The 12,030-nt window shown below is 40.5% G+C and overlaps 1 protein-coding gene across 1 annotated transcript; it reads left to right on the top strand.

Annotated features, from left to right (window-relative positions):
• Positions 1-4,491: 4,491 nt before the first annotated feature.
• LOC119164036 (protein FAM50 homolog) lies at positions 4,492-12,030 on the top strand. Its single transcript, XM_037416141.2, has 7 exons — positions 4,492-4,626; positions 5,069-5,312; positions 6,637-6,762; positions 7,866-8,120; positions 8,876-9,004; positions 10,643-10,771; positions 11,433-12,030. The coding sequence occupies exons 2-7, from the start codon at positions 5,094-5,096 to the stop codon at positions 11,649-11,651; spliced, it is 1,077 nt and encodes a 358-aa protein (XP_037272038.2). The 5' UTR covers positions 4,492-4,626; positions 5,069-5,093; the 3' UTR covers positions 11,652-12,030.

Raw genomic sequence — 12,030 nt, 5'->3', positions numbered from 1 at the left:
AAGCCCAGTTCTGGGGCAGTCGCCAGTTTCCAAATTATTTCTCAAACACGACGCCAACAAGAATACGTCGCTGCCTGTCAACATAACATTCCACAGTTCTACATCTATCCACTTACTCATCTATTCGTTCATTTATATAGTTGTTTTTTAATTATTCATCTATCTACATATCATACATTAATCTACGTATTTGTTTATTACTTATTTCTTTATTTCTTTATTTGTCTAGTCGTTTATTTATTAACTTATTTACTTACCTACTTATTTGTTTGTTTAGTCATCTATCTATTTATACGGTTACCTATTTTTTATACGTTTACCTATTTGCTTATTCACTGTATCATCAATTTTTTTGTTAAGTCATTCATTTATTTACTTATTTACTCATTTATTCGCTTATTTACTCATCTGTTTATTTGTTCGTCTAGTCATCTATCTACGTTTACCTACTTATTTATTTATGTGCCTATTTACTCATCTAGCCATTTGTCTATATACATAAGTACTAAATTATTTATTTTTTGTTAAAATATTTATTTATTTATACGTTTACTTATTATAATATTTATCTGCATTTTTATTAATTATTTAGTCATCTACTACAAACTTACTTATTCATTTATCTATTTGTTTGTCTAATCATCTATCTACTTATACGTTTACTTAGTCACTTATTTATCTATATACTTAGTTACTTATTTAGTCATTTATCTACCTACTTTTTCAATTATTCATTTACCTGTTGGTTTAGTCATCTATCTATACGTTTGCTTATTTATTACTTATCCCCTAAATTATTTATTCATCTATCTATCTACCTTTTTAAAAACGCCTCTTTGGGCTCCGCCATAGTCCTCGTTGAGCTGTGCAAATTGGCGCGTCCCCTCGAAAATGCACTGGCAACGCTGCACCCTTAGCCTTTGTACTCCCGCTCACAGCCAATCATGGCGGTGTTTTTTTTTTTTTTCCATGGAGGGAGAAAAGGTTTTTTTCCTTCCTGTGAAAAGGTGTATAACCTAATTATTTATCTGGTCATATCTCTATCTACTTATTTAATCATCTATCTATTTCACAGAGGGAAAAAAAAGGTAGGAAAGTCATTTATCTACCTACTTATTTAATCATTTATTTAATCATTTATTTATTTGTGTGTGTGTGTGTGTGTGTGTGTGTGTGTGTGTGTGTGTGTGTGTGTGTGTGTGTGTGTGTGTGTGTGTGTGTGTGTGTGTGTGTGTGTGTGTGTGTGTGTGTGTGTGTGTGTGTGTGTGTGTGTGTGTGTGTGTGTGTGTGTGTGTGTGTGTGTGTGTGTGTGTGTGTGTGTGTGTGTGTGTGTGTGTAGTCATCTATCTATATTTACGTTCACCTATTCAGTCATTTACCTATGTGTTTATTACTTATTTAGTCATCTATCTACTTATTTAATCTATCATTTATCTATTTGTGTCATCTATCTATATTTACATTTAATTATTTAGTCATTTATCTATATAGTTAATTACTTATTTAGTCATCTATTTTTTTACTTATTCAATTATTCATCTATTTGTTTTTTTAGTTATCTCTTCATATATACGTTTATCTATTTATTTATTTATCTACCTATAATCTAATACTTATCTAGTCATTTATTTACTTACTTGTTTATTCATCCATCTATTTCACAAAGGAAGAAAAGGTAGCAGAGGGCGTGCTCAGCCAGCGCGCTAAGTAAGAAGTGTGGAGAACACGGAGGAAGGAAAAGGTCCGTGGTGGAGAAAATGAAATCATAGCGGCCATATTCACTGGGCACAATAGCGGCGTTGCTATGGTTACGTGTTGCCCAGTGGAGCTGGTCTAGTGAGCAACCGCGGCTGGCGGCAGCATGTGTGCCTCCCCAGGTCTCATCACGACGGACAATATCCATGCTTTGCGCCGCGTTATTGGTTACGCAGTGTTCTCCTGGCAGTTACTGTACCCTCATCAAAGTTTACAAATCCTTTTGTCCATTACGGGGTTCCAACAGTGCGTAGAACGAGTGCATATCCATGTGTCGTGCAGCGCATGACGCGAATGAAGCGATTAGTGTTTAGCGAAATTGCGTTGGGCACCATGACGAGGCGGAACGACGACGAAAGCCTTGCAGGTCAGTCACTGTGGTTGGGCAGTGCCCCTGCTTGTGACAACGGACGACGCTGTTGAGCCCAGCAAGACTAAATGAGGACCATGTGCATATACGTAGTTTCGTGTTCTGTGTGTACAGTAACAACTTGCATGTGCATATTAAAACACCTTTTCTGTTCCGCTTCGTATACTTCACCCTAGCATTGCATGTGATCTCAACATAACAGCAACCGCGTTCAAGTGTCACTTGTACCGTGCTCAAAGTCACCACGGTTGCAGGATGCTGACGCCGGCGAGTTTCACGCGGAACACGGACACAGTGGCCGGACGCTGCGTCGGCCGTGTGGCGGAATGCGACCGTAGAAGGCGCACGACCGATCGTGTTGTCTGTGCAGTTTCTGAATTAATGACGTGAAAACACTCGCCGTTGTCAGTGTATCTAGCGCGCGTTCTCTTGTACTTGATTCATTGGCGGTGAGCTGTTACTCGCTGTTAATACTCGGACGAAACGATTTCGCCGAAGGTGTCACGCTGGCCGAGAGTTTTGAGCCCCATTCCATTAGTTTCGGATCGTCACGAGTCGCGCGCTGCGTAGCTCACGTGCTTTCCGAGCCGGAGAGAGAGTCCTGCAATTTGCCCAGTCAATATATCCGACTTCCGGCTTCATCGCGGCAGGGCGTCTCCTACCTTTCCTTCTTCTGTCATCTATTTGTTTGTATAGTAATCTATCTATTTATAGATTTACCTAATTATTCATTTAGATATGTACTTAGTTATGTAATTATCTATCTACCTACTTATGCATTCATCCATCTATATGTTTGTCTAGTCATCTATCTATATATTTATATATTCATCCATTTACTTGTTTGTTTAGTCATGTATTTGTTTACAAGTTTACCTATTTTTTATCTCTTTATATACTTAATTACTTATCTAGTCGTTTATCTATTTACTTATTTGTTCATTTATCTACATGTTTGTCTAGTCATCTATATATAGGTTTTTTTTAATTTTTATTTATCTATATATTTAGTTACTTACATAGTCATCTATCTACCTACTTATTTGTTCATTCATCTACTTGTTTGTTCAGATATCTATCTACTTATCTGTTCACCTATTTTTTCACTTATCTATATAGTTAAATACTTATTTATTCATCTATATATTTACTTATTTATTCATCAATCTACTTGTTTGTGTAGTCATTTGTCTACTAATTTATTTACCAGCTACTTGTTTATTTGGTCATTTGTTTACTTTTATGTTTATCTGTTCGTCAATTTATATATTTATTTATTTATTTAGTCATTTGTTTATATATATATATATATATATATGTTTACCTATTTATCTATCTAAGACACGTTTACCTATTTATTTATTCATTCATTTATTAACTTGTTTGACTGGTCAATTATTTATAAACATTTTCTTATTCATTTACTTATCTACTTGTTTGTTCATCTATCTACTTATATAATTATCAGAATAACTCATTTATCTACTTACCATTATTTTTAATTATAACAAATTTAGTAGAATTTTACGCCCTCAAATACAATGACGCTTGCATAGCGCTTATATCATATGTTCAGGTTTTAAAACTTACAGCCATTTTAGTATTACTTTTTTTTTGGTTGGCACTAGCTACTGAACCATTTATTAAAATAAGTGACGTAACAAAGCAAATCTATCAATAGATAGCATCAACACACGTAGGTGTGTTGATATTATAGGTATTATATGTTCAGGTTTTCAGCTTCAACGCTTACAATAACAAAAATAATACGCAAGGTTTGTCACTTTCTACATTACCTTTTAGGTCTCAATGCGCCGCATTTAACTTTCGCGCTTCAGAAGGGAAAGCCACACTGCGTAGGCATTATATGTCCAGAGGCGGGTTTAGCCAACGCCTTCTAGATTTTTTTGTGCCTGCCCGATAAACGCAAAACGCCGGTCATCTATGGCGGCGCTGCCTACGTAGGAATAAGAGTTTTTGTACTTGGCCTTTGAGATTGGCAATTTTGGCGTTTGCTATTAATTTCAGACGATGCCTTGTATTAAAAAAGTTGCTTGTTGAATAACGACGTCATTTACTTAGGGTTGATTAAAATTACGTTTACGCTTATATAAAACAGTTTTACGTTATTTTTTTGCATATAAGTTTCAAAAACGTAAAAACTTATTTGAAGACACTCCTACTTGAGTGGCGCCATCACCGTAGTTCTGACGACCGCCGCTTTTCAAGTGACCGCCGATTATCCGGCAGGCACAAAAAATGTAGGAGGCGTTGGTTTAGCCAACGTTGATTTACCACTTGTTTTCCCTATAGAGTTTCCGAAAATTAGGAAACTATGGTTTCCCCCGCGTTTGGTTAGTGACTGCACTGTTCATATTTATAGAAAAGTGGAGAAATTGGGAAGCCTGCTTCAGCCTACAGTGCGCCCGTGCCTGTGGCCTGCATTTTGACCAGTTACTCGAGTTGAACTACGGTATCTGGCTGTTGGCATCTTTGTTACGGTAAGAACATGGTTCCTCTAAAGTACAACGTACTAGAAGTATCTTCTAGTACACTGTACTCTAAAGCTGCCAAATCGTATGTGCTACGCGTCAAGGCTCGTTAGCGAATAATTTTTAGGACATTTACATCTAGGCTGATCACCAGCATCGCAGTACGTCGCGCTGGCACTACGCCTGTTTTCTTTATGCCAGTTGCATGTATCTAGGAAATTCCTTCAGATATAAACTCACGAATGCTGGATTTTTGGCTACGTTAGGTGAACTTGCTTATGCAAGCATGATGAACAGGGCATCGTTTCTCAGCCGCGAATTTTCTGACACCTTGAAGATTTATCGGATTGACTTAATACCGTTCGCCTAGAGGTATTGTAAGGACATTAAAGCTTTGCCGAAAGTTGCCATTCTGTCCAGTGAGTGAACTTTATGTGTCCGATGCTTGCAGATACAGGAACTTTGCGAAACCAGGCATGGCTATGTACAAAGGAGCTGCCAGCGAGGCTGGCCGCGCACTGCATCTCAAGAAGAAGCGCGAGAAAGCGCTGGAAGAACTGGAGCTTCGAAAGAAAAAGATCGAAGAGGAGCTGAAGCTGTCTACGATGGAGAACAAGTTCGCCGCACATTACGACGCTGTGGAGCAGCAGCTCAAGTCGAGCACGATTGGTCTTGTCACCCTCGATGAAATGAAGGCAAGGTGCATTAGTGTTCCTTCTCGACATTAGTTTATGTCCGGCATACACTCAATGCACAATAAAAGCAAATCAGTAGTCTTGCGCCACTACTGTCAACTACACATCACCACGAGTGTACTTGCACGGCTTAGAATGCCGAGAACTCGTTCTTGGCTCTCCTTGTTCTTGCTGCATGACATATCTGCCACTATAAAAAACCATCAGAACTAAGTAGAGGAATGCCAACAAGACAAAACGGGCCAAAGGGTGTTGGCAGGGGCAAGTGTAGAGTGGTTCGTGAATTATTAGAAGCCTTTCTAATTGTAACGGTTGATTGCGGTTACATCAGTGACACCTTAATACACATGCAAAAGATTTCATAAAAGCTAATTGCCTTGTTAGGAATGCCTCCGTCATTGTGTGCATGTGCTATTCTGCGTACTTGATCCCCGTTTCACACTTGAAACGAACCTGTTGGAAGATCGGGCTATTCTGTTCTGTTTGTGTTCATCCCTCGTGCTCTTGGGCTTTGTTTTAGGAGCAGATATGTCATTGAGTGTTGAAGTACTTCGCAGTTCTACGTGACTAACTAGCCGTTGTTCGTAGCTTTGGTGGTACAGTGCTTATGATGCTCGGCTGCTGTCCCAAAGGTCGTGGGTTCGCTGCGGGCCGCAGTGGTCGCATTTCGATCTAGGCAGAACGCTAGAGGTTCATGTAGTGTGTGATGTCAATTAAAGAAAATCGCATAGTCATTATTTCTGGTGACCTTCACTGTCGTGTGCCCCATAATATGTGCGGTTTTGGCACATAATACCCCACATATAATTCATGATCTTTCAAGAGGAAAGTATGCAACTGCTGCATCTTATCAGTACTTACCTATGGAGCAGAATCCTGGAGGATTACAGAGAGGGTCCAACTCAAGTTGAGGACGACGCAGCGAGTGATGGAAAGGAAAGTGATAGGTGTAACCCTAAGGGACAAGAAGAGAGCAGAGTGTATCAGGGAACAACCAGGTGTTAAGGACATTATAGTTGAAATCAAGAAGAAATGGTCATGGGCAGGGCACGTAGCACAAAGGCAAGATAACCACTGGTCATTAAGGATCACAGACTCGATTTTAAGAGAAGGCAAGCGGGTGAAGGGGAGACAAAGTTAGGTAGGCAGATGATATTCCGAAGCCTGCGGGTATAAAGTGGCAGCAGCAAGCACAGGACTGAGTTGACTGGCAGGACATGGGAGAGGCCCCTGTCCTGCAGTGGGTGCAGTCAGGCTGATGATTCATAAATGTACCGCACTTGAGCAGGACTTGCTTGCAATCTGTGGGCGTTTTGTGTTTCAGGCCAAGCAAGAGGACGTAGTGAAAGAACGGGAGCGTCAACTAGCACAGCGGCAACAAGAACGCGAGCTTCAGCGGCAGCGTGAAATTCAGAAAAAACGGGAGCAGCAAGAAAGGCAAAGGAGACAGGCAAGTGACGAGGATAAGCATCGTTTCTTTGCTGAAATTATTTATCTGGCTCGGTGAATGCAGTGCAGAGATTCTATCATTGTATAGTCGTCACCACTCAGCATAGGTTGGCAAACTCATGAGTCAACTCATCGGGCAGCGAGTCCGAGTCCGAGTGAGCCCGCTTAAGGTAAATATCCACGAGTGCGAGTCCGAGCGAGTTCTAAGCACACGGCATGTATTGTGAGTGAGTCTGAGTGAGCTCCCCCATTGATTGCCGACCTAGGCTTCTTAGTGCAAATTAGAATCTAATGTATGCTTGCTGTAGCATTATACTTGACTGGAAGCAGGTAAGGCCAGACTAAAATCACTGCATTAGTTCTTGCAGCAGCCACCAGGACACAACCTTGTACGCATTCCTAATAGAACATTTGTCACTTATTATACACGATCGGCCGAAGTGTATGAACCGAGCACATACACTGGAGCTTTGACCAATCACATACGATGGGGATGAACATTCTAGTATTATAGAATGTGCACAAGATTGCACCTAACACTGAACTATCCTTGACAAGTGCATCAGCTATGGTTTACAATGCAGATTTAAAAACAGAACTTCTAGAAGCTGTGTATAAATTCATAAAATCTCAGTCTGAAAAATAGTGCAGTAAGTGTCCTGTTCTCTGTGTTTTGGCATTTTCAAACTCTGTGTTTTGGCATTGAAGTGCATATTGCTTTCTGCTGTAGCAGGAATGTACTGTTACGTTTTGATGGCCTATTTAAGCGACACTTACAATAAAGCAGCTGGTAGTTAGCCCTCAACTTTTTTATGTGGCTTCTACGATGTCGGTTCAAAGGTTTTGCACATTTAAACTTCTTTGTGCAATGAACCAACTAGCCCCTTGAGACATCCTGATTATTGCAACAGTAATTATTCTTCAATATAACAAACCCAGATATAACAAAATATCGGTTATAACAAAGTGAATGAATAGTCTTACAATAGACAGTGTTAGAAATATACCACTATGACGAATTTTTGGATATAACAAACCTATTTTCGTGTAAGACGCAACTTCGTTAGAATGAGGTTTGAGTGTACAGTCTTTTCTTTCATCCAGATTGCTGCACTGTCATTCAAGCTGGATGATGAAGAGGAAGAAGAGGAGGATGCAGAAGAAAACAACAACTGTGAAGAGAAGGAGGATTTGCCAGAAACAAAGAAGCAGGGCGAAGAGGACAAAGACAGAGATGGTGCCGACTATGAACCACCGTCGAAACGAAAGTTGGGCAAGAACCCCGATGTGGACACCAGCTTTCTTCCAGACAGAGAACGAGAGGAAGATGAGAAGCGTATCAGAGAAGAGCTTCGCATGGTATGCAGTGCTATGTGCTTGTTGTTTGCAGGGTAGGGTGAATTGGAGATCATTTGAGGAGGCCTCTGTTCTGCGGGCTGGTAGTGATGATGATGTCGACTGAGGTGAAGTAAATATGTCCATATATAGATATACTAATGCAGGCAGTGATAGAGAAACGGCAGGTGACGTAGGCACCAAGTTCCAACTGTGGATTTACAGTATTTACATGAACACAATAAGAGGTCACAATTGTAACGTAACATACTGGGCCTGAAAGTTAGAAAAATGCATTATAAACAATTCTGCTGGGTAGAAACTCTTGCAAAATATATGCCTCTAATGTGTGCAATCTACAAACCTTTGCCACACTGTTGCAAACTTGGGTAGTGCTCGTACGGAGTCTGTCTTCCTACTGAAGTGTTTTCCTAAGCACGCAACTTGGTAATCCATTGAAAATGTTGCCAAATGTTTTTGCTGGCCTTGTTCTCTTGCTATATTGCATAGGATAAAAAAGAAATCCTGTTGAAAACTTGGGTAGTGCTCGTCTGAAATCTGTTTTCCTACCGAAGTATTTTCCTAAGCACACAACTTGGTAATCCATTGAAAATGTTGCCAAATGTTTTTGCTGGCCTTCCTCTCTTGCTATATTGCATAGGATAAAAAAAATACTGTCTAAGTGTTGAATTAATGGGAAATGGGCATGGTTTAGTAGGATAGGGGCGTTACTTGGCCATGTTAAACTTCACAAACGGTATAATTTCATGCCATTGCAGGAGTGGGTACAGAAACAACAGCAACTGAAAAACGAAGACATTGAGATCACCTTCAGCTACTGGGATGGCTCGGGTCATCGAAAAGTAGTACGCATGAAGAAAGGGAACAGCATCTACCAGTTCTTGCAGGTGAAGTTGCATCGCCTACTTTTTTCAATTGACATTTCAGTGCATCTGATTGCATCCACTTGACCAGTGTACATACAATGTATGAGAAGCTTTTTTTTTTGAAATGGGCCAGAATTTACACTAGCTCAAATTGGCACATACATACTCTCGACTTTCCTCTACAGCAGTAATAATAAATTAGTAATAATTTATTATTACTGTTTTAGAAGAAAGTTGATACACTCAAACCTCATTAAAACAAAGTTGCATCTTACATCAGAGTAAGTTCATTGTATTAAAAAATTCTGTAAAAGAATATTCCTAACACTATATTTATTGCTAGACTTTTATTAACGAACTTTGTTATATCTGATTTGCTTTATAAAAGTTTGAGTGTAGTATGCATGTGCCCCGCCGCGGTGCCCCGCCGCGGTGGTCTAGTGGCTAAGGTACTCGGCTGCTGACCCGCAGGTCGCGGGTTCGATTCCCGGCTGCGGCGGCTGCATTTCCGATGGAGGCGGAAATGTTGTAGGCCCGTGTGCTCAGATTTGGGCGCACGTTAAAGAACCCCGAGGTGGTCAAAATTTCCGGAGCCCTCCACTACGGCGTCTCTCATAATCATATAGTGGTTTTGGGACGTTAAACCCCACAAATCAATCATCAATCAATCAGTATGCATGTGCGAATACAGCCTTACTTGAGCTAGTTTCGGTTCTGGATTTGACAAATTTGGAAAAAAAGCTCCTCATATATGAACACAATTTGAGAAACAGTCAGCTTGAATCTTTCCAAGTTTGTTTTATAATGGTTGGCTAAAAGTAGTTTGTTTCTAGACAGCCACATGAGTGTGCAATGTTTATTCCAATAAGAATAATGGCTTGGATTTTGCATTATAAAACCAAGGTTTGGTATAAACACGCTGTAGCAGGATGTTTCAGATTAATTTCGACAGCCTCGGGTTCTTTTTTGTGCACCTAATCTAAGCACACAGGTGTTCTTTGCCCTTTCATACCCTCAAGCTTAGCAGTGTCACGTGCAAGAGTTGGATGAGTGATAGAGCAGTGCCCCATAATTTTCTAAGAAGTATTCCTTGTTCAAGAACTTCATAGCCTTCACATATTGAAGATTGCCTGGAGTTAAATGCTTCTTGACCAGATCCTTTTGTTGAGTGGCCGATGATGTGCAGTGCGTCGATTAAAATTCGACAATTTACGGCTAAGTAGTGCACATACCTGTTTCCTCTGTCTTCAGTTCAAGTGATATTAGTATAATTTAGACTCATACACTTGAGCCGACATCAACTTTAGCATCATGATGTGGCTTTCTCAAGCAGTTGCACGTTAATGAGGGTGTCGTAGGTTTACTGAAATTTTTTAAGTTGAATTTTAATCCGCGAGTACTGTACATAGCGTAAATGGCCAAGCAACTTTAGTTGTGTACTAATGCTCATAGTTGGGCATTCTGTGCTGTGCATCAGCCAACCAGTAAACAGAACCAGAAGGGCGCCTTCTTTGCAAGGTCATTTGAGGGAAAGCTTGAAATGGGGATCACGAACGTCTAAAGGACGCACCAAGGTCCTGTTACTGAGTGTATGACGAAAGCTGTAGCTTTGGAAGTGTTTGGTTGGTCTGACAGCATTGCTCATCACTTCACTTGCAGAAATGCCTCGAGGTTCTTCGAAAGGATTTCTATGAGTTGCGGGCAGTTACGGCGGACCAATTGATGTACGTCAAGGAGGACTTAATCATCCCACACCACTACACATTTTATGACTTCATTGTCACGAAGGTAGGGTTGTGTGCTTGTGCGTTAGCCACCTGACCGTGCTTGCTGTGGTGAATGTTGCTTGCACTTAAAAAGGCAATACCTTTCATTGTAAAAAAAAGAAAAAAACTAATCTCGGCATGGTTGTGGCAAGCATTTCAACTGAATGATTGATAACCTAAATGATTACAACAAGAAGCGAAGTTCACAGTATAAAGGCATACTTGAGTAATTATCTGCTTTGCAAGTATTGCATGCTATAGCTAAAATAGCTTCCTGTAGGGCTGTATGTTCGATGCAACTTGTGCTCAAGCAACCCTGAAAGAAACAAGGTATTTAGATCATTGCATTGATACAAACAAAATATTTTTGCTTGACTAGATAGTTCTCAAAAGCAAAAAAACAAGGCAGAAAGTTATCAATGATTCACGAATGCACAGCATGACTGGGCATGTTGTTTTAATAAAATCTATAAACTACTCGTACAATAGGTCGCAAGAGACTTATAAACTGAAGCAAATGAAATAAGAAATATCGTTTCTCACCAGCCTTATGTCCTGCTACAAGCATTGTTTCTGCGGCGAGAATCGGCACATTTACTTGCAATTTTACCCAGGCTTTCCTAGGAGGCAGTAGCACACAGTTGACATGGTGGCTTAGCTAGGGTATGCTTTGTTTTGCACAGGCTCGTGGCAAGAGTGGCCCGCTGTTTGCCTATGATGCGAGGGAGGACGTGCGGTTGACCAACGACGCGTCGATTGAGAAGGAAGAGTCGCACGCCGGCAAAGTTCTGCTGCGATCATGGTACGAGAGGAACAAGCACATTTTCCCGGCGTCCCGATGGGAACCTTACGACCCTGCCCGCTCGTACGAGCGCTACACAGTGTCTGACAAGAAAAAGTAGTCCAGTGCCACCAACCAGCTGGGAAAAAAAATCCAGTCATACTTCACTGAACTGAACTGTTCGTGGATGGTAGTGCAAAGTGGAGTCGTATGCATGCTGGGCTGTACGCATGTACTATTCAAATGTGCTGGCAAGTTTGTGCGAATCATCAGAACCTTCCGTTTTCGCATGTAGAAATAACTCGTATTGTTCATGTTGGACATGTGGAAGTGTGGACTGTTGCAAAACTATACCGGGCACTCTACACCCTGTACCAAAAAAGGAGCTTGGCTTTTCCTCAGACACGTTTGCCACTCCAAGAAGTTTGGAAAGAAAGGCAGGCAATTTATGACAAATTGCTGTTAATAAAATGCTCTTGAGAGCTTGATTTTGTTACAAA

The sequence above is a fragment of the Rhipicephalus microplus genome, chromosome 8 (genome assembly GCF_043290135.1).
Source record: "Rhipicephalus microplus isolate Deutch F79 chromosome 8, USDA_Rmic, whole genome shotgun sequence".
Lineage (NCBI taxonomy): Eukaryota > Metazoa > Arthropoda > Arachnida > Ixodida > Ixodidae > Rhipicephalus > Rhipicephalus microplus.
The sequence above is the reverse complement of the archived record's forward strand: the minus strand, read 5'-3'. Positions and strand labels throughout refer to the sequence as shown.

Bases quoted from the DNA above. Each gene is read 5' to 3' on its own strand.
- LOC119164036 (XM_037416141.2), top strand. From the start codon at position 5,094: ATGGCTATGTACAAAGGAGCTGCCAGCGAGGCTGGCCGCGCACTGCAT. The intron at 6,763-7,865 runs GCAAGTGACGAG...TCTTTCATCCAG, and splicing joins AAGAAAGGCAAAGGAGACAG to ATTGCTGCACTGTCATTCAA. The intron at 8,121-8,875 runs GTATGCAGTGCT...ATGCCATTGCAG, and splicing joins TCAGAGAAGAGCTTCGCATG to GAGTGGGTACAGAAACAACA.